General features: G+C 34.9%; 2 protein-coding genes across 3 annotated transcripts in view; both read right to left on the bottom strand.

The window, feature by feature from the left end:
• LOC116159575 (zwei Ig domain protein zig-8-like) overlaps nucleotides 1-24,251 on the bottom strand; it is a 631,052-nt gene that overhangs the window by 34,148 nt on the left and 572,653 nt on the right. The window lies entirely within an intron of this gene.
• On the bottom strand, nucleotides 16,828-17,606 carry LOC116159576 (E3 ubiquitin-protein ligase MARCH2-like). The gene has a single exon (XM_031472587.1). It carries the CDS (start codon nucleotides 17,588-17,590, stop codon nucleotides 16,880-16,882), a length of 711 nt encoding a protein of 236 aa, XP_031328447.1. The 5' UTR covers nucleotides 17,591-17,606; the 3' UTR covers nucleotides 16,828-16,879.

Raw genomic sequence — 24,251 nt, forward strand, 5'->3', positions numbered from 1 at the left:
TCCGAGGGTACTTTATTATAAAACTTTATGCAATAATAATTGTTGCAATTTTTACTAGTAGTAAGGCGTATTCGTTTTAAAGCAATATTATCACACAGTCTGGTAGAGTATTGATGGATATCACGTCCTGTCTGGTAATTCAAATGAGTTTCTTTACAGTGAATTATACAATTTAATATGTATACACAAGGGAGAGTTAAAATACCATATTCGATAAATTTACCTTTACAACAGCTTCTGTATCCCAAATTACTAATAATGCGCAATGCACGTCGTTGGATTGCAAAGACCCGTTTAATACCTGCCGAGTGACCCCATGCAATTATAGCGTAACTCATAACCGAATGGAAGTAACCATAGTACGCATTAATGACAATATGTCTAGAGGCAATCATTTTTAAACTTCTTAAAACAAAACATGCTTTTGACAGTTTCGATGCAATTTTATTACAGTGATCATTCCAATTCAGTTTAGGGTCAATGTAAACACCCAGAAAGTTTATGTTTGCTGGGTTATTGAAATGGTTTATTTCTTTTAAACTAAAGGTACATGTTTGCGATTTTTGTGAATTTATGTGCAATTTATTATCATTTAGCCAATCTTTAATACTATTAAGTAAACTGGTAGTGTAATCACACAGATTCTTACATCTGCTTAAAAGGGTAGTGTCATCTGCATACAGAATCAATTCTTTCCAATGACTAACATTTGTAATGTCATTAAAGTATATCAAAAAGAGCACAGGGCCAAGTACCGAACCTTGCGGCACTCCCTTTTTAATTTCTTTAAAATTAGATTCGGAATCATTAAAATAAACATATTGTGTGCGATTACTTAGGTACGACTCTAATAATGCAACTGATTTGTCCACAAAATTATATTTTGACAGCTTCTGCAACAAGCAAGAGTGAGTCACACAATCAAAAGCCTTTGTTAGGTCTAAAAAATTGGCAACACACAACTCACTATTTTCAAAACAATCCAAAATGTAATCCGTAAACCTCAATATTGCACTACTTGTCGATTGTTTGTAACGAAAACCGAATTGGTTATTAGCAAATAGGTTATTTGTTTCAAAGTAATCCATTGTTTTTTAAATAATTTTTCAAAAATTTTTGAAAAAATGGGAGTAATTGACAAAGGTCGATAATTATTCAGCTCATCTCTATTTCCCTTCTTGTACAAAGGAATAACTTTTGATATCTTTTATGTGTCAGGGTAAATTGATTCCCGAATGCACGCATTTATTACTTTAGTTAGTGGAATTAAAATTACATTAAGCACAGATTTAATAATGTCTGCAGTTAAGCCATAGTGAGCTTTACTATTACTGTTATTGATGCTATTGACACTATCTCGCACATCATTGTAAGATACTTCACAAAAATTAAAGCATGTAGAATTATTTATATGATAACTATTAAAGTAGAACATCGGATTATTTTTCTCATTAGGAAGTGATGATCTTATATTTTCTGCAATTTCAACAAAATGGTTGTTGAATTGCTCAGATGTCAAATTACTACTTTCAAGAAAAACATCAGATGCACCCTGCTTAATAATTTGCCATATAGCTCTTGATTTACAATTAGATTTTTGAATAAATTTGTCATTGGCAGCTATTCTAGCCTTTTTCAATTCACGTTTATATACTTTACGGTACTTACTTACAAGCTGACGAGTATGGTCATCCTGTACTCTCCTGTTGTGCGTATTAAGCACCATCAAAACGTCGTGCATATTTTTGAGATGATGATTAAACCACACATGATTATGCCTTTTTTTACTTCTACAACTGTGAGTAAAAACTTTTGCCGGAAAGCTAAAATAAAAACAATTAATAAATAAGTTAAAAAATGCAGTGAATTTTTCATTTGCGGATGCATGGCAATTTGTAACGGACGACCAATCACAACTCTCAACCAAATTATAAAATGTAATTTTACCAATATTACTAATTGGCCTACACTTTCTAGAAATTAGTTGGTCATTAATGTATATATTTTGGAAATAAATAACTTGCGCTGAATGGTCAGATAAACATGGATCAAAAACATGTGTATTAAAATGAATACCTCGATTGAAGTTGACAAAAATGTTATCTAAACAATTATTGTTTCTTGTATTTTGATTAATTGTAGGATACAAGTTATAACTAAGCACTAATTCCACCAGGTAAGTAGCTTGATAATCGTTAGTACCAAATTTAACATTAAAATCGCCACATATAATAATCTTGTGTTTATGAAAGTCTATTTTAGAAAACAAGATAATGATTGTGTCAATAAACTTCTTATAACTACCTGAAGGTGATCTATAAATTGACAGTATAATGATATCACAGTTTGTGATTAGCACACCAGAAACTTCACAATCAATTTCATGAGATATTTTGTCTGTTATAGGGAGTGGATTGCATACCATTCCATTTTTAACTAAAATCATTACACCGCCGTGAATGTGAAATTTTCTAGAAAAATGTGAGACAAGTTTGAAGTTGTGAAGACTGAAAAAGTCAGCAACGTCATTTGTTAACCAATGTTCAGTAAGACAGAGTATGTTGATATTATTATTAATTTGTAAGACAGCTTCCAATTCCAGACGCTTTTTCGATACTGACTGGATATTCAAATGAAGAATTCCAAACATTGAGAAGGAGGTAGGCGACTCCCTTACAGGACCACGCTCGATGCTAATGGCGGTGTTTTGTGGCGTTCTCGAAGTCGATCCAGGTGCTGAAAAAATCTCCCGATGGTAACTCCCGTTGGCCATATGTTTGGCTGACTTATAACGTTGGAATAATCTTCCGATACAGACACCTTGAAGCTACTGTATGCATCAGGATATTTAGATAGCATCTGTTTACAAACGGATTCTTGAATCCCATTTCTACTCAGAAAAGCGTTCAAATTTTCTACGGTAATATTAGGCTGCAATCGTGTGACATAGAAATGCTGCAATCTGGGAATTCCTTTTATATCCATGACGGAGGAATTTGACCCACGCAACGGCAATTTTTTGCGAATTTTACGAGATGTTTTGGTGATCCACTCACTTTTATCACTGGTAGTATCCTCAGTCGATAGTTTATCGCCGGTATTACGCTTTGTTTCTGTTATCTCGGCTTGTCGATGACCATTAGTAAGTTTATCAGCATACGAACTGACCAACATTTCACTAGACTGGGCAGCGTCGGTGGTCTTCATTAATTTATTGATTCCAGAAGGATTAGAAGTTCCCTTGTTTTGATTTTGCAATGGTTTGGTGGCACGGTTGTTATTAGCTCCTTTAGAATTAGGATTGTTTATTTTAGATTTATTTAAATCGTCAATTTTTTCTTCCAATAATTTAATTTTGTCGAATAAAAGCGAAATCATTAGATTTTTGTCACGTACTATAGACCGGAGGTACTCCGATTCATTTGGTTTGCTATCACTCACATAAAGGTCATCATTTTCACACGCTTTACCACAACAATTGATGTTTTCACTATCAATTATGCACACATATTTTAGTTTACTTTTTGCACAGCTATCGTGGTAATAACTTAGACATTTCACACACTTTACCCGTTTTTTGGTAGTATTTTTACCACAAACGGCACATAAATTGCTGGAGCGCATTTCTGAGACAACAACGTCGTCCGCCATCTATACATCTATCCGAATAGATATTCGAAGTGAAAGATGAAGATGCTGATCAACAGGGCCGGCTGAATGCAAAACTTACATGTAAGCCAGCACTAAAATTTGCACCTCTGTCCGCCTAAGCCTGAATAAAGGAACTTTTGGCAAGCAAGTTTTTAAAAACACAGGGTGTGAATTAATGTAATGCAGATATTTTAGGGGGTGATAGCACTCGTCAAAATAAGAAAAAAATGCAAATATGTGCGTGGTGTAAAGGACGTCATTTTCGTTATACAGCGTGGCAAAGTTTCGATTTTTTTCTCGTATTTTGCGTTGTCTCTCTTATGTTCTGGGGAAATTGTTTCAAATTTGATACATCAATTATTTTTTGGAATCTCTACAATAAGTACTAAAATAGTTGCATCACCCTGTATACCACATACAGGGCGTGGCATTTTCCTTGTCACCCTGTATAACGAAAATGACGCCTTTTAGACTATGCTATAGAGGGTGTCTTAAATTGAGTAGGATAACATGGCTATCTTTGTTATTATTATACTTACACCTTCTGTTTTGGCAAAGTTGTGTAGTTTTTGATGCTGATGGGTATTCCGATGCGATTTTTACGTCACTCGATAGACAAAAAATTACAAAACCAGTGATACTAAACACTTAGTATTTCATCTGGGAACCAACCTTGCATTTTTGCCTCGAAGTTTACAATGTATTTCTTATGGCAATAATTCCATGGCTGATTATGACTGAAACCAAATTCATTCGTTTATAGTTCATAGTCATCATCGCATGGAATTATTGCTATAAGAAATACATTGTAAACTTCAAGTCAAAAATTTTTTTCTACACCCATTGAATTTATCCCATCGAATCTTGCAACTTTTATTTGAACCTTTTTTCGATAGCTCTATTTGTTACAAAAACATTAATAACAAACATAGCCTTGTTATTCTACTCTATTTAAGACACCTTGTATTTACATTTTTTTCTTATTTTGAGGAGTACTATCACCCCCTGAAATATCTTCATGATATTAATTAACAGCCTTTATAAAGGTTCATAATTAAAACATTTTTTACTAGCATTTATTTTATTTTATTTTTTTTTTATTTTATTTTATTTTATTTTATCCCTCTCTTGTTTTGGGCCCTCAACAGGCATGCGCCCAATTACAGAGTGACCCGCATAATGCTATTTAGAGGTGCCTCTGCAGAAGGTCTTAAGTTGGTCTATACTACTCCGGTATTTACCTTGCGAATTAGGAAAACTGCAGGAAAACCTAATTCGGAGTAGTCGGTAGAATGCTCGGAACTGGTCTAAGGTAATTTCCATCTCCGCCACAGATGAAAAATTCACCTCAACCCAGGTTTGAACACCCGACCTTCGGATTTATAACCCAACGCTCTACCACTGAGCCATAAATCATAAATCTTAATACATAATTGGATTACACATGCGCAAAAGAAGTTTTTTTCATTCGGCTTTAGTTTTACCTTTATTGGAGGCGCCTACATACAAAATTTCATTTACATATCTTCATAAATAAAAAAAATTGGATTGTGCATGCGCAAAACAATAATTTTGATTTGGCATTAGTTTTACCTTTATTCGAAGTGCTTACATAAGTACAAAATTTCATTTGAATACCTTAACAAATAAGAAAATTGGATTGAGAAAATACAAAAGTTATCATGCACAACTGCACCGGACAGACAAACGGACGGACGGACAGACAGACAGACGGGCAGCCGATGATACAACATAATAAACGATCTTGAGGATCGTCAATAAACGACAAAAGTGTAAAATTATTGTACATGAAAAAATGTGCCTACATACAAAATTTCGTTTAAATACCTTAACAATTAAAAAATTGGATTGCGCATGCACAAAACAAGTTTTTTAAATAGGCATTAGTTTTACTTTTAACAAAGAACATGTGTACCAAATTTCAAAATGATCGGACATTTCTAAACACTGGGTGTTCAGATACTTATGACGGGCCATAAGTATTTGTACACTCAGTGTACTTGGATCAATTTTGACCCAATCGCCAGAGATCAGTCTGGCAATTGAATTCATAATTGGGGATTTCGAAATATTGTTGGACGGATTTCACCTATATATTCCTAGCGAGGATTTAATTTGCGTTATTCCTTTTTTATCGTTCGGCTGTAATTTGTCATACTGCAATTTCCGTCCACGCTTTTGCATTCATCTACGATTAGCCCTCTTATTTTTGAGGGTTTTAATTTTAGAGTAGGTACACAGTATAAATTCCGGATACGTTTTACGTTTTACTGTACTTATACAATTCTTGTTCGACATACGAATGCCGACAACTGCTGATAACAAACGGCCATTTTGCTGTGAAATGGGTCAACGGGTCATGAACGAAATTTAATATCAAGGAACTTCTTAGTGCCACTTCAGGATTATATGCAATTACATTTAAGTAATTTGTAAACTTGACCAGTATCTTTGCCATCTCGGTTAAGTTATGATAGAGGTGGAATCGCGAATGTTGTTGGAGATCACCACTTCCTTCTAAAGGAGTTGTCCAATTGAGTACTTAGTATAGAAGCGGACTACGAGTAGAGCGAGGCCCTTCAGGCATTAATTGATTAATTATATATACCGACCTCTGCGACTTGGGAGGTTTTCTTTAGATTGATTTCAGGTTTTCGATGCGAGAAGTGAGCTCACTTCTTGACGTCAACATCTAACTTTATTCGAAGCAGTTGGCTTATTTGCTTTACCCGTAATTGACCCTATACGTAAGAATTTTTGCTCGGAATGTCAATTTAATTGTGGAAAGTTGTTTTACGATTCACTAATCGATCATTCTTGATTGGGGAGTTTGGTTAGTTTAGGAATTTCAATTGTACAGTAAAATGAATTGTGAAAAACAAAAAGTGCGACCGAAAACGTAAGGTTTCTGAAAATTTCTCACTGTAGCTGGAAAACGATGCGTTTTTTGGAAAAAAATTATAGAAACAAAGTTGTACAAGTTTGATGGTCTTTCGATTTTGATTATTTTTCCCTACGACTCACCATTTGTGATATACTATACCCGAAAAACCGCAAAACTGTACCTTCAATACCCCATCCCCTGCTCGCAGCAGCAACGAAATCGATCGGGACTTTATTACACAATTATCAGGGGACCTTCAACCACACATTCGTGAAAAAATTGAAACTACACGAATGATTTTTTCTATATTTCCTAGAATTACTGGACCATATACATTGACGATGATCTGATACAGTAACGATTGCAATTCCAGTTGCAGTTCTTCAATGAGTACTCAGCTTAAGGGTTATTTTATGACCGTCATAGAACCTTTAAAACCTCCTAAGAATATTAGTAAAATATATAAATCCTCTTCGACCTTCCTGGGATTTGCTAAGGATCTCCCCAGAATTCACAAGGACAAACTCACGTGTAAATAAATCAGTCTTTGACTGAAAGCTATGCTGTCCTATTACTTTACAAGGGTGTGAGGAACAGTCTACAATTGGTACGAGTGACGGCGTAGGTACTTCTCACATACCAAAGATCTTCTCAATCTTCTACCGTATTCGAACATCGGTAACACTAAAGCCTTATATGTTGTAACTGTCTTAATGTTTTGGTACATTAAATTCTAGCCGGTTCTTAAAACCCCATTCTATTACGTTATCCAAATCCTGTTGTAATCGATCACAGTCATTGATCACAGACATAAAACATTTGAAGTAATCGGCATACATGGCGAATCGTGAATTCAGAAGGTCGCTTACCATTAGAAATAGAAATGGTCCTAAATTAGATCCTTGTGGAACGCTTGACACCAAGCAGTAATGATCTAAAATATTATTATGATAAACAACATACTGAGTTTGGTTATAGGTAAGCACGAGCAATAAAATGAATCCAGTTCTGCACAGGGAAACCAAAACGTATCTTCATTCAATAGTACCTCATGATCTTACAAGTCGAATGCTTGTCTAAAGTCGATTAAATTACATCACTTCGTTGCTTAAAATCGAGGCGAGTTCTAAGGTTTACATTTCACACCGTAAAATTGGAAGTTGAACTCAAAAGCAATAAGAGCAACGTGTTTGTCTCATGTTGAAAAGTATAACAAAATTGATACAGAATTGAAGTACCGACTACTGAAAGGTTTCCAAACTAATCCATGCAAATTCTGGAGGCGTCTCTTTTGATGTATATGTACACTATTGACTGTTCCAAATCGTTTGTAATTAACCTTCATTTTCGTTCATTTGAAGCTAGAAAAGACTAAACAGTGTAAGATAGATACAATTTTTTACATAACCAACACGCGAAACTTCTGTTTTACCACATAAGCGTAAACCTTGCTTGTGCAAAACGTGCCTTTATTTGTATTAGCATAAAAGCTGCTTAACTAAAACCCCCTAAGTACGCACAGTCTCAAACCAAATTTAATCTTCTCCATTTGCAACAAATTACTTGACCGAAGCACGGCGCAAGTGTGGCGTCTTTGTTTATGGGTTTATTTAATTGGTTTTGAAAGTAATATTATGCCATAAATAAGGGTGCGGAAGTAATACGTTTCGTTTTCGCTCACTCTTGAGGAAACTTTGATTCAGCTAAAACATTTATTTTATTAAGTTTTTGGTTGACGAGGTATATATTTTGCTTTTTTATTACCTATCTACTTCCTTGGAATTGCCCATTATATTGCCTTTTCGTATGATTAACTTTATTAATACTATTATGGTAGTTATTAAAAACAAAAGCTACCTCATAATGTCATCATTTCAGATTTCCTTTCCTGATAAATCCGTTAAACACGCAATTTCCAAATGAGTTCCACAACAACGTGGAAAGTGCAAATAAATGATGTAATTAAATTAAGTGTGAGTTTACATGAATATAGCAATCGTGCGTTAATGAAGCAAAAGTGCTTTGATTAACATTTCGTACCGAAGTGTAAGTTGAGTTGGTAAAGACTTGCTACATTTATGTGAATGTGCCAATCCCTAACTAGTTTTTGCTAAACATGATTAGCAAAGAGATACAACCTTAATTTGTTCCACACAACCTTTTGCGGTAAGAATTTGAACATTAAAAAGATAATTCATTAAAATTTTTAATTTAAATGAATCGAGATAGGACGATTATTAAACACCACGATGGGGCTTTAAAAAGATTTAAAGAAGACAATTATCGGTATAGTGGGACGCCGCCGTTCCAGCTCCGTATTAAAAATGTAAGAATGTAATTCGTACAGCAAATAATTAGATGACGCGATTTTCTTGATTTTTCAAATGTAACGTTATTAAAAATAGGAATAGAAGTGCGTTTACTGCGGCGAAAATATCAGCGCTGAATATGAAGCCGAATATAAAAAGTTGTTGAACGAGTTTAGGGATCGAACTCAAGAAAATCAAGAACCGATGACTTGCAGGTCGTACCGCATGCCACTTAGGGCATTATCGAAGAATTACTTTTCAATGGAATCGTTAGACAGTCGAATTCATCGTACGCGAGTCCTGTTCTACTAGTAAAGAAAAAGATTGGAGGTTATAGAATCATTTGCGTTGACTATAGACGATTGAATGCGGTAAAAAATACCCACTACCGTTGATACACGATCAACTGGATGGATTAGGAGGGGATGGAGATGGACGTAAATACAGATATTTTACGGCGCTCGACATGTTTTCTGATGCCGGTAGATGCTAACTCCGTAGACCAGACTGCCTTTGTAACACCAGACTCGCATTATGAATTTTTGCGGATGTCGTTTGGTTTATGTAATGCGCCGTCAGTGTTTCAACCATCGACGTATATATATAAATGGACTGCTCGTGCCAATGCTAAGCGCGGATACTGCAAGTGAGAGAGAAAGATAATCTATGAGCAAAGCTCTATCGGTTTTATGTTTGTCATATATGACTTTTGGTTGCATTCAATCGACATCGTTTTAGTATGCAAACCACCAATGATCAGAGGAATGATCATTCTTACGAGATCGAAACGATCGCGGTGATTTATGCTTTGCTTCATTTTGGAGTGTATTTATTGACGATTTATTGTAATTACAGACTGTAATGCGCTTAAAAAAAGATTGGAGTTTGGGACGTTGTTGTGACCAGTGCGTGACCCTTGAAATTGGAGAAAGATTGGATTTGTAAAGCCGTTGTCCATTGATAAAAGCTCAACCATATTCGATTCAGGGACATCCGTTGCGACCCGTATTCGTGTTTGGAATGCGAAATATAATAACGGAAGTTTTAGCAGTGATTGTTAAAAGAGAAAAACTCTGAAATAAATTCTAAAGTGCCTGTCGCGTAAACATTGTTTATGTAGGGAAATAAGGACGGTTTAGTATGCGCGCTAGTATAATTTGACAGAACAAGGAGGTATTGTTAGAATTGCTACGTAAAATTATACTACTGTGAATCGAAAGAAGGATTGAACTTTGTTCTTAATAGTCAAAATCATCTTAATTAACGTAATAGAAAAATCTAAGTGCAATTCTAGAAGATTTAACAGTTTTCAAATTTTCTTTCAAACTCACTCACCTTATAGTTATATTAATTCAAGTATGGTTCGTTGGTAACTTTTGAAATACAAGGATCTATATTTATGCAATCTTTGGAAATTGTCGAAATTTCAAGGAAGAAAATTTTCCGTCGGACGAAAGTTCCCATATCAATTGCCTAAGCGCAGCATTCAAAGTTCATTGTTGCTGTAAGGAGGATGTTTTAAATAATAATAATAATAATAATGCCATTTATTAATCACGTACAGTTATTTTTACAATAAAACATTGTTTACTATACATGTACTATGTACGCAACTAAAAGGGCGAAGTTCAGATGCTAGTGACGAAATTCGCCCACAAGCCCTGCTCTACCACTTAACCCTTACTATAATTTTACATCTTATAACTATAAATGAACGTGAAATGACTGAAAAATTATAATTAAAACCATTTATCTTGTAAGAGTGCAAAAAAAAAACAAAAAATAAACGTAATATCGTATTTGGATCGAATACATACATTAATCATTGTTGAAAGAGAAAATCATAAAATGACAAAGAAAATTTCTATTGAAAGAGGAAAAAGAGAAAAACAAAACAAAAACAAAGCAAAACAAGAAGCGTATTCTGTAATAAAATTGGTACTGAAGATTAATATGATTTAAATTTATTACGAATGATTTTGAGAACTGATTAAGAAACTGTGTAACTGAATTTTAAAGGACCTAACAGATAACTTTTTTAGATTACTTGGCAAATCATTATACAGCTTCGCTATATTATAAGTAAAGGACCTTTCAAATAGTGCTGTTTTGTGGAAGGGAGGTGTAATCAAGAGATTGAATCTAGGGTTCGAGCTAAAATGGATCTTACTATACAAATACCTTGGTGTTTTGCTCCAGATTAGATTATTTTGTGAAATAAAACTAGAGAATGGTATTTCCTTCTGTTCGCCATATTTAACCATTTCAGATCAGATAATCTATGGGAAATGCGATCATATTTTCTTATTCCGAATATCAGACGCATACAAGAATTTTGCATTCGTTGTATACGTCTAACATCGGTACTGTCAAGGCATGCACCATACACCGAATCGCAGTAGTTAAAATGAGACAGCACTATTGAGTCACATAATATACTTTTTACTTTTTTATTGAGTATGTGTCTGTTATTATATATCAACTTTAGGTTGGTAAACGCGTTAGATATAATAGAGGTTATATGGCGTTTAAAACGTAATCCGGAAACCCAGACTTTTAACACAATCTACGTTTGACAATTGATTGTCTTTGACTTTCACACAAATCTCATGTTTTGCAATATTTCGGGCATTTATCTTGCCAAATAAAATCGTAGAAGATTTTACAGGATTGATTTGCAGCCCATGTTCTTCAGATAAATTCACAAGAGTTTGAGTGTCCTCATTTATATATTTATTGGCAAGTTTTGTTTCATAGTCAAAGAAATCAAATTGTATTTGTGTGTCATCAGCATATTGATGAAATTTAGTGTATTTCAGTGATTTACCAAAGTTAAAAGTGTAAATAATAAATAACAGCGGCCCGAGTACGGAACCCTGGGGTACCCCTGAAAGAAGATTAGCTGGCGCCTGATCATTTAAAACCACTTGTTGGGTTCTTTGATGTAAAAATTGTTTTATTAATAAACGAGCATTTTCGCTGAACCCGATGTAATGTAAGAGGCTAATTAAAATCTCATGATTAATAGTGAATAAAGATGAATAAGAATTTAGTTTTGTATTAAAGTTATTTCGTTCAGAATAAATTGAAGAAAATTTTCAATTTATTTGGGTCTAATTAATGTGATTGGAATTGAAATATTTCATTTCTTCAATTTGAGTTTTCATTAATATATTGTAAAGGTTGTTGTAAATTTTTTTTTGAATTTTCGAACAAATCCATAAAAAGTCAAACATTGAAGTCAAATTTCAGGGAATGGGAAAAAGGAGAAATCTTCAATTCTTCAATTCATATTAAAACTTCATATGGAGCTGCTAGCCGTCGCGTCGGTCAAATAATAATTTTCTAGAAAATTTGTGACGACACAGAATTTCAAAATTTTGTTTCTCAACAAAAAAGAAGTTTAACCTCTTTATTATGCAACCATTGCAATTAGTACTAATTTTAGTTGAAACCCTTTGTTATGCAACCATTGGAATTAGTATTGCAATAATAGTGCTGTGTGTCCTGGTTTTGAATATCACGTCTATAGGCTTTCAGCATTGAAACCGTAGCGAGTGCAAGCATATTCCTTAAGTAACATGTAGGTAAAGAATGTATTGCGTTTTTACGAAAATCAATTAACAGATGCTTGAAAAGGGGACTTTATCAAAATAAAATTGAATTAAATGAGATAAGCGAAAGCATAGGTGTGTAGTTTTGAGATATAGAAATGCATTGTAAACAAGTGCTCACTTTTCGTCGGCCTTTACCAAGGAAGAAAAGCGCGTTGGAGGGGCGGGTAAGAATTTGAAAAGTTAGCGCACTGATTTAACGAGGCGGTTTGACTTGGCGTACATAACAGTCGGTTACGTAAAATTTTCAAATACGATTTTTCCGGCGGTCAACCGATGTTTTGAAGTTTCTGTCGTTTGTCAGTTCAAATTAAAGAAAAGTAATTTGTTTCATAAGGTTGTTTTGAGTCAGTGAGTACGTCGTTACAAATCATAGAAGAGAAGTTTTAGACAATGTTTAAATATATATTAAATTACTTTTTCTACGTTGTGCATCAGGGCTAAGTCAAAATATGTTATAATTTTCTATTGGTGCGTTTGGCAACGTTATTTATTATATTATATTATATAACGTAAACGCTATAATAGCTCTGTGAAAAGTGTGTTCTTTTCGTTGCTTACCGCATCTGTACAGGCGGTGCCAGAACAAAAACTTGGATTATTACAAGTAGTAAGTAGTTTTGGGACGTATTTTACTCTGTATTCGACCGTTTTGCAACGGAAAATGAACGCTCTTCCGTTTATTTGCTTGTTTTATACAAAGGTTTATTTGATTTTTGTATATCTGTGTTATTATAATGCGTGCAATATAATGAAAATTTATATTGTGTGATCTATGGAAGTTATGTGAATGTGAATTTCTGAAAGTAAAGAAAATCCAGCTAAACTTTGTTTTTATTGTTCACTGAAAATTTCCCTTGTGTCGAATTAATCGTGTGTCATTTCCAGTTCAAGTCAAAATTTAATAAGACTGTTTCATTTCAATTACAGATCTCCGCAATAACAACTTTTGATTAAGTCAAGGTTGAGATTTTCTAGCGTTTCGGACCCTAAGATTAAGACTTTTTTTTAGTTATTAAAAATAAAGTTTATAGGAAGATGAGGATCGGTTACAAGGTTTAATTTGTGTAAATTTGAGCTTGAGTTTTATTTAAATGGTGTAATGAATTCATGTCATTGCACACAGCAATATATACAGGTAAAACCAAATTTGATACTTTCTACGCAGACTCCCGTTACGTTTTAGATGCCTCGTCCAACATATCTAACGCCCTGCTGTTTTTCTTCTCCCCCGATTTCAATGTCTATGAAACCTAAATTTAACTGAGCTTGGTAAGGTTTTTTTAGTTTCAGTCAGTGGCTAAATTTTCGTTTGGCTCGTATGAGAAATTTATCCCTATTTCCAGCCCATAAATTGCCCGTTGAAACTACATTGTTGTCTAGTTTAGCCTAATTTTAATTCCGCGAGTTTACTCTGGGCTGTTCAACGGAGAAGGGGGGTGGGGTTGCAAAACGGTTTGAGTTAATATATGAGGGATGCTCGAGTATCTGAGTTTGATAATCGCTGTGCTAAATGCCACCTTTTACATTTCATATAACGTATAAACCGTTTGCATAATGTCCACAAACTAATATTTAAAGAAATCGAAATTGATGTTGTTTTTAGTCGAGATCATTACCGTAATGAATCCACCTCAGCGTCGTCTACGGGATACATTTTCTCAAACTCAAAAGCTTTTCTTGTCACCGAAAGTTTGAAAGTACAAATATAAATAAAGGCGGGGATATGTTGAAAAAGTTTGCGACACAGAAAATAACCAACACTACAAAATGTTGGGAAGAGGCCTTATCCTCAAATATTTCCTCCGCTTTCTTTTATACAAGAGTGGGTCGTCTTTACGAGATTAAATCTATTGTAATGCCTCAATAAAAATTATTTTAGAGTGCCGTTTGCGTATTGATTTTTTTTTCGAACAGTGAAGGGTGTTTTTGAGATTAGTGGTTAGGTTGTAAATGGAAATTATAATTTCCTTCACGTACGTAAAACTGCGCACGGTCTTGTGGCGCGGTCGTTATGCTGTGAAGTAAATTTAAAACAAACAAGTAATCGTCATGAGATATTGCGTTCCTTATGTAGAAAGCAATAGCCTTTTTTTCCCAAACGGAATCGTTTAGCATATCGTTATACGTCACATAATGGCAAATAATGCCGCCATAACGAAAAATAATGCACTTCGAAAGCAATAAAGCAAAATTTGAGACATTTCTTTCAGGCCGACCTCATGTTCAGGCCAACAACATCAAAAAGCAATATAGGCCCGTTTAAACGTCCATATATCACAGATATATATAAGAAGTCCTCAGTCATATGGTTTCCATCATTATGCAGGGCGACATCGTGCAAGAAAATTGGGGAACAAAATCCTTGCGCCGTCCCCACTGGCTGATTGCAGTCACGCTAAAAATCAATTTAAAAGAAACTTCTTTCATCTCCGCTTAGCTCATATCCGAGAACTTGTATGCATGGGGTGGTACAGAACGTTTTTGTTTGTCTGCATTTAGCCTTTAGCGACATCATCATGCACGGATGGCATTTTAAATTTCTTTTAAGCAAATAGTACGCAATAAAAAAGTACTTAAATTAAAATAACAATCAAAATCCGAGACTGGAAATGGTTTACGGTTATCGACTTGCACCATACCCTATTTAGCGAGTAAGGTGGTGTATTTATTGCTGCACCACGTTCTCGCCCTTTAAATTATTTCCAACGCCGTTGGGGTTTTCTTTTAGTCTCACTCCGTGTGTTCATTTAGCCATCGTCACATACTGAACAACAATGAAACAACTAGAGTTTCAAGCAGCCGGAAAACTAATTATTTAAAGATCTATCTATACGTGAAAGGAAATTTGAAAGCAACGTGCGGAAATAATTTCCACTTGTGCTGAAAAAATTAACTTAATGTTCAAATAGCAACTTTAGGTGCGAATAGTGGAGAATGACGTGTTTTATTCTACTCACGTGTTTCAAATACCCTAATTTGAAAGTAGCTGTATGTTTTTTTAATAAACGCTTAATTTTATCACGTGCGAGAACGATGACGGTAATTTTCCTTTAAAATTAGATAACTTATACGCACGTACGTATGTTCAGCTGCGTACAATTTATAGCTGCCTCCCCTTTTGTTCCCATTTGCCATTTCAGCATTCCTTTCAAATGATAGTTATTTTTCTCCAATCGTCCGAATAAGTCGATGTATTTGCAAGTCGATCTTGAGAAAATGGGGGACACCTGTTTTAATTACTCAACACTTCACTTAATGGAGATTAATCCTACCCAATTTAATGGTATAATTGGATTTTGGATATTTTTACACTCTCCTTCCTTTTAACGCCTGTAGTAGAGCTTCAATCATGTGCCTTGTTCCACGAAACTTTTACTTTACATTTTAATAAGCAGAATCATTCGCTCTTTGAAAGCGGTCACGTACGTTAGATTACTTTAAAAGCGGTTTGGTTCTAAAGTTAAGGGCTAAGTGAATTTAAAAGTGAGTACCAGAAAATGAGTTTAATGCCAACATTCTTGGCCGAAAGTCAGCAGCTCTGGAATACATTTACTTCAGCTTCATTGTTAGCATCGTAAAAAATCCCATTGGTAAATGAACAATCCCGTTTTTTTTTCACACGCCAACGACGTATTATTATCCAGCTTGCGTTGTTTTTGCGGGGCAATTTTCTCTTTATGGAGTAAACGAAGAAGAAATCAAGCAAAGCTAGGGAAAGCAGTATAGAAAACCCAGGTGCCAAAACTGCTCGGTGAAATCTACCAGTAGAGTAGAGAGGGGTGCAGTAAATTAGAAGTTTGGTTAACACAGCAGTCATCCTGTAATTAGACAACTTCATCTGGCCGCAACAATAACAAAAGTAGCTATTAATTGTCTTTACGTTTGTTTATATACACATAACATTGTATAGATAAGGTTAAGCTATAGGGGTATTTTAGTAGGAATTAAGTTTCTCTGTTAGATATCACGTTTATGATTTTGTATGTACGTCATGATGTTCAAATTTCATAACCTTAGATATTATATAGAATTGAAAACCAAATATAAAATTTCATGAATATCTACCACACAAATCTCGCTGTGAAAACAAAATCTTAATTGGAATTTAGGGTGAACTCTAGGGTATTGTTATGCTGTTGGAAAACACACAACGCTAATTTCTAATAGCAAAAAAGTGAAAAATGCCGCCCGGAGTTCATTATAAATTCTTAGCTTGTGAGTAGTAAAAGCACCGAAAAGCCTAAGGGAGCGCTTTACTTCTTTATTAATGTTGCATTATGAGGTAATAAAAAACAATGTAAACGCTGTAAAGTTTCGATAAGTTATATTCTTTGTATTTCGCTAGTTCTCAAAGGTGCTTAGTTCTGTTTTATAAAAAATGTTTATTGAAATGTACGCTAAACAATTGTCTCCGAAAACCCTAAAGTTGAGGGTGACAGTAAAAGACGAACGTTAAAAGTATTTCTCCACCATCTGTACCAAGGTACAACTTGATCTTTAATCACCAAGTATAGTGTAATTAGATACCCTAAAACGATGATCCCTAGGAAAAAGCAAACCGATCCTTTAGTCCAAGCTTTGGAGATCCCTACTTTTTTTCCTTCCATCACAAAATATTGCATTCCCAATACGCACACAGAAACTAGACCACCGGTTACGATCGTAAGCAATACACATATAAGAACATCGGATTGTACGTGCATTCTGTTACGGGGATGCCGTACCCAAGTCAAAATTCCTTCCCAAAATCCATACCTCAAAGTCTGCACGGCATCGTAATGAAACATACACAACTCACAATAGTTTCTGCTCGATTCATTTAGCCATCGCTCCAAACAGGTCATGTGCACGTACGCTAGCGTTCCTTTGCAGTTGCATGGCGAAATTAGATGTTCACTGGTGGAATTTGCGTGGCAAATTCTGCACAATGTTGAACTTACTGATGTGAGAGCACACTGACATCTTTCCGGGTTGCTGGTACGCGAGTGTGCGGATTTGACCGAGGTTGCCGATTGCTTCCTTATAATATCTTTGCTTCGCGCCTCATGGGATGAAGTTGATTTCACAGAACGGCTTATATCTTTGCTTGACATTAAATCGCGTGACATAAAACGAGAATATTGGGAAACGTCAAAATATTTTGAAATAACGATTCGTACAGTTAACTTCATTTGGAAGTGAGCGCAATAATTACGACACGTGATCGGCAACTTGATTCCTTATCGAATCTCCTCTCGTAGTTGAGCAACCGATTCACAATATGCCACTGCATTCACAGTTTTGAAACGATCTTTATAATTCCAAAAAAAAATGTTTTTAGGACCTTCTTTGTGGACAGAGTGAGGCGTCTTGCTTCCTCTTTTGGGAGGCGGGCTGCATCAAGTATGTTAACCATGATATCTATGTTCTCAATGGAGGTGCGATGAATCCATATCTCATTCTCCGTTGCAGCATTCGAGTTTTTCGAAGAACAAGTCAGTCTGGCTTTCTCGTGCAATCTGCCGTGCAGACAGTTTTCAAAATAGATGCATATTGAGGACAATGCCTTGGAATAGGATATTAGGTTATGCATACATGAGAGATCCATTCTCCAAATTATGGAATGCTTTTCGGTGATCCTTCCTATGACGTACAATACAGTCACTTTGTTCAATACAAATTCTGTTCAACGTCATCAACAGAATAAAATGCATCCAATTTAAAGTATATTTTTGTTAAGAATTGTAGTTCTGATGTTTGATGTTGACGTTTGAGCTTTCCGTTCGTAGTATTTCTCTTATTTTCTGTTATCGATCTCAATTAAATAAGCTGTCCTCTTCACAACGCAACTGAAGTGTTCATTGCTTTTCGTCGACATGCTTAAGCATTTACATACTACAGCTAAGGAATTGCTGACTAACTTCAGTATTTATTTTGAAAGGCACCATGACAATGGTGGCCCCTTACTTCCATTAAGTTACAGATATAAGTTCTTTGAATCTTACATGTGTCCGTGAAGTCATATACATATACGATATGTGTTTTGACAGCTTTATCATCAGCAAACATCTAAAAGGGTTTTAGCGATTTTTTATTGAGGTACAAAGAATCAGAGTTTCTACAAGAGGGAAGTTGAAGATATTTGGGCGCTACACAGGACCAAAATAAAAATTTTTCCAAATAAACAAATGATCCAAAATGTCCCAAAATTTGGATTCGTTCTTTTATTTTTCCCAGTAACCATAACACAGAAAATTGAAACTAACGGCTTTACTTTTCCAAAATTATTCACCCAAATCATAGCTACTGGCACATCGCTGAACGGATGCAAAGAAGAGTTCTGAGCTAAACAAAATTTGATATTTGGGGACCTTAGAACATGAAACTAATGTAATGGCCTAACGTTTAATTAAAAATTTAGTTTCTTTTTACTATCCCACTGTAGGGCAAAGATTGGAATTTTTGCGTGTAACTTAAAATATAAAATGAAATTACAGGACACACAAATGTCATGTACTTAGATTTGTAGTAGGTGAATAACAGATAAGATTTAATTACGCGAAATCAACAGATACTAACAGCGTGAAATTGCGAGTTGTAAATTCGTTATACAAATTTGTGTTTTAAAAAGCAGATGGTCCTTAATAGTGAGGGCTAGTTAAATTAAAAGGCGCGTGTACGTAAAGGAGTGTCTTGAAAAACTTTCCTTTCAGTGAGGATAACCAAAGTTGAGTAAGAAGAGTTCCATCAACTACCTATTTTCACGAAAGTATACAGCATTCCATTGTAGTATATCTTAATGAGAAGCTTGCGATTAGTTTTTATCCGCTTGCGCTTTTTCATTAAACAGCATGCGTTTGTTTTAATCAACCCGCTATTATTTTGCGCCGCCCAGCGTTAAATTTTGGATGGTTTCGATAAAGAAGATATCCAACTGAAATCGAGTATAGATATCGCGGGATCCTAAACCGCTAAGTACGCAAAATCTTCCTGAAAGCAGAGCTGCGGACATTGGATGCGAAACGTTGAAAATTTCCATCGGTCTGAAAGTCAACGACTTGCCTCAATAGTATAATAACATTTTCAAGGTCATCCAAGGTCAATTAGACCCATTTCTTGTTGGGTCAAATTACATGTTCAAGGTTGTCCAATGGCAATAACCCCATTTGATCTTTAAATAATTACAGGTGAGTTCAAACTCACTCGACGCTTTGCTTTGAGTAAAGATGGATTTATTAGTTTTGAATCGTCGTACATTGTCCAAATCGTTTTTTATACGGAACTGTGTTGCTAGGGGAGGTAATAAATTCATTGTGGAACAATCAAAGCTGAAACGTTTGCCCTTATGTATGAATACACCGAATTTTTGCAACAATAGTGTAAAATAGTTACAACGCCACAACAGTGATGATAGTAGTGCTACTAATCAAAATTATGATGGTCATTCTACAATCGTAGAATTTTCATTGATACGTGACCATTCTAGAGAAGTGGAAGTGTATGAAAAATCGCCCAACGGAAACTTAATTGATTGTGTTTATTATAAACTATCGAATAGCAATCGTCAGACAAAAAATGTGGAAATTGGCACAGCGCATACCTAAACCGTGTAATAATGAAATGTAAATCATAACTTGGCAAGTTGTGAAAGAACTTGTATTATATGAGAGTCGGTGTAGTTCAGATTACACTGAAAATACGATGGTCCACAATATTGGCATGGAAAGTGGTTATGATCCCTACCCTTCTTATCAACTTCCGTAAATGATTTGGGTAGCCAACACGCGGCCCGCGGGCCGCTCCATTGCTTCATCTTGTGACCCGTGAAGCTGGGGAAATTTTATGCATTTTCTAGAAAGTGTTGGTAGGAAGGTGGTGGATTCGGTTGTCTTTGGGCAAGTCCTGTAACTAGGTACACAAAAATTAATACGGCGATATAACCACAAGCGAACAAATTAACTATAGAAGTACGTTAGGATTGTATAAAAGTCGATTATAACAATCGGTAATTGATGAACTGCTCTGCAGCTTCTTGTATACAGTATTGAAGGTCAATAAAGGTTAAGAAGGGTCATTCATCTTGAACGGAGCTTGGATGTAATTTGACAACCCAACAACTGAGGGCATATACCTTGGACGACTTTGAAAATGTAATCTGGTACCGCATAAAATGGATTCAGTGACCTGGGACATTAATTTGACACCCCAAAAAATGGTTTCATTAACCTTGAATGACCTTGATACTATAATTCGACACCACATAAAGAGGCAATTGATCTTATATCAACTTGAAAATGTAATTTGACCCCCAAAAAAATTGCCTAAGGAAATTGCAGCAGGTAATGTAAATAAAGTGGAACTAAAATTTGGTAATCCGCCACAAATTGTCATCTTTCGGCAAAGCGTGCTCCTGGCAAATTTCTTTTTCTCGTAAGTTTGTCCTCTATGAAACATTTTTCATTTTTCATCACATCCAAACTCGCTCCGCCAATTTTAACAATTAACATATCTACGAGTATATGAGTTTCAAAGGTTGCACTTTAAAGCATCTAAAACTTGTATTGTCCACACTTGTACCATACAGAATTGAAAATAAGACTTATTTTGCTATTAATTATAGTTTCGAATATTTTTATTTTGGGCTAATGATTCCATATGGAACTTTTTGCGTTTATGTATACTGTTTACTGTACAAGACATTTATGATTATAACTGAATGAGAAATGTGCATTGTTGAGGGAATAGATAGGATCGCTACATTGGATGCTTAATAGAACACGTTAACAGCGAAATGGAATACCAAAATTAATACATAGATTTAATAAAGCGATACTAAAATGAACATTGCAGACTGTACAAGTATTGACAAGCATGTTTTAATTAGATTATACTTTTTCTCTAAATTAAGCCTTCCATGCTAAGATAAGTTTGGTTGTGTACGTGGCAGGTGCCGGCGCCAAATATTGATGAGGGTAAAAGTCTTAACTTTGACGTATACGCTCAACTCCAAATCGGCAAATATTCAATTTGAATGAAAATGAAAACCATTCGGCTTGTGTCATAAGTGCAAATTGAGCGGAATAACACAAGAAATTTGTAATTATAATTGAAATATGGCATATTACACGAGTGACTTTGAGTGAATTTGTTCCGCTCGTCTATAGTTCCTTTGTGTGCAGGCGCAAGGGGTGACTTTACACAAAGTTTAAGATGTTCAAGTCGAAATGATGAAAACTTTATTTTCTCCTATTTTCCACTCATTACGTTTTCGTGTTAGGTTTAATTACATCATCTAAAGACCGAAATCGTCACGGTCCTAAAATTAAAAGGAGAAGCTAACGAAAATCTGTCCCGACAATTTATTTTATAATTAAATAACAAAATACTGGAACGAGATTTTGTCACAAGAAATATTTCAATCAACAGAGAAGAAATTAAGACAGGCAGATGGGGAAAGTTTAATAAGTGTTGAAAATAACCAAGTAGGTACTGCGAAGGGTGGTACCTGCCGGAAGGATAAAGTAATAAGATGGATAATAAAAGAAGTTTGCAACTCATTTTATGGCATTTCATTAAGGTGCCTCCTTCTAGCTGACAGATTTAAACTTGAGGAACAAGTTGTAATATTGTTCTTATAAGCATGCAGGGAAGCCGCATTTCAAATTGTATAATTTAGTTTGCTTAACTTAATTTAGAATTTGCAAAACAATCGTAATGCATAAGCCTGTCTTAGCACTTTATTTTTTTAGATAATCTTTCCAATCGTAAAATGCCGAATGGTATAGAGAAGTATTCTATTACTGAATCACCATTTAGCTAATTTAAATATGCCAGGCGCGTAGTGTATTTTGATAGTGGTCAGAGATTCCATATTTTTACTAAAATGGCGGCGCATGGTTCAACAAAAGTTTCCCTCTGTTCTCTCGAGTTACAAATTTTGATTCTTACAAAGATAATGGAAGTAAATAGACGAGACTCTGCAAACTTATTCTTGCTTCCCGAACACGTTAGAAGGTGATTAAATTATTAAACCCCTAATGTGTTACTGTGACGGGCGGACTAATGTACCCCATTTCACTGCAGAATTGCCTTAATTTCATATGCTATTTCTGATGGTTCTACGGGACGCGTTTGCTTTAATCCTTTTACATTCGGAAATGGTTCTAAATAATGCAATGTGAAAAGTTCATTTATAAATTCTATAGGATTTGATACTACATGAATAAAACACTCCGCTTCATTTACTATGAAAAGAAATCAGCTCCAACATAAATATTGTCAAGCTTCTTTATTTATTAAGAAAAGTTCCTTACTTTCTAACGAAGTAACAGCGATTACTGAGACAAATGAGAACGTAGCGACATAAAACGTTAATTGAAAACTTTAATGCAGGGTACGAATTCTTGATAGGCAATTAAGAATTAGACACCCTTGACTTAACAGAATCATTACACTCAAAACTCCACCTTATTATTTATATGAACGATCTAATTTCTTAACATTTCCAAAGCGCTTTCAAAATAAAACGCATTTGAATATTTAAAGCGAAATAAGGCTTGATTTATTTCGAGGCATTTCTTATTCGAGAAACTAAAAGCTTCGTGTCCTTTCAGATCGATTTATCGGCGTTGAAATCGAACATTCTTAACCTCGGTCATTGTGTACTTGTCTACAACTTTCCTAATAAGAAAATGTGTAAAAGATTCCGGATGATATATATAAATGCTTTAGCTCGAATAACAAGGCGCCTACGCCAATTGTCGACTCAAATTACTCAAACGTTGGGAAGTTTGAAGTTTTTTAATAACGAATGCGCGTTTGGTTAAAGATGGAAATTCTCCGAAATGATGGCATGCCCCGAGACCAACAAAAATCCGTAAATCATAATAAAAAGAGAATACAGGTCTACGTTATACGTATACGTAACTGTTGTTTAATAAACGATTTATTTTTAAAAGGTCATAGCGATGCTAACATATCCAGCTTTGACTTCGAAATCGTATTTAAGACATGCTTTCTTTTAGCTAAGCCAAATAAATTATTCCTCTGTTTTAGTTTCACCCTTAACGGCGATGTCGTTTTTTCAACGGTTATCTGACGGTAGTGTAGTTTCCGATTCCTTCTGAATCGTATAACGATGCTCTAAGCTTGTTTTCAAATTGCTGATTTTTCAATGAGTATTAGTTCGTAATTCATAATAGTGACCTATTATTTCTATTTAACAACAAGAAAACACAATACCGGAAACGCCAATAAACTAACAAATATGTAAATACAAAAAATATTAAAATAAACGATCTTCCAACATTTAATTGTAAAATACTCTAAACTTCCGCCCAAAGGGTATTGCTGCATGTTCAGAAAATACGGCACCATCAGGCGGCTAAAATAGATCGTTAAAACTTTCCAACGATTTTTGAAGGAAACATTACCTAAGATAGAATTTGGGACGGAATTTAGATTAAATTGAAGTGTAGATCACATTTTTGTAGGGTGTAAGTATGCGAAAAATGACAATTAAGGGGTGATCTCACGAATTTTAAATACTAACGGGGAAAAAATTCGAAAAGGGGCACTTTTTTAAATGACCAATAATATGATCACTATGCTGTTTATTATTTAAGAAATCACATGCTACATTTTGGCAAACGACAATATGAATTGCGTTATGTGAAAGTGGGAAGGTGGTGGGAAATTCAAAGCAAATGTACAAGGTGAAAAGAAAAGGAGGGGTGACACTTTAAAATAATTAGTAACGTGGTAATGAAAATTGACGGCGTAACAAATCCC

The sequence above is a fragment of the Photinus pyralis genome, unplaced genomic scaffold (assembly GCF_008802855.1).
Source record: "Photinus pyralis isolate 1611_PpyrPB1 unplaced genomic scaffold, Ppyr1.3 Ppyr1.4_LG1, whole genome shotgun sequence".
Classification (NCBI taxonomy): domain Eukaryota; kingdom Metazoa; phylum Arthropoda; class Insecta; order Coleoptera; family Lampyridae; genus Photinus; species Photinus pyralis.

What these genes read in the sequence shown, in the direction of transcription:
- LOC116159576 (XM_031472587.1), bottom strand. Translation starts at nt 17,590, where the DNA reads ATGTCACGCGATTTAATGTCAAGCAAAGATATAAGCCGTTCTGTGAAA.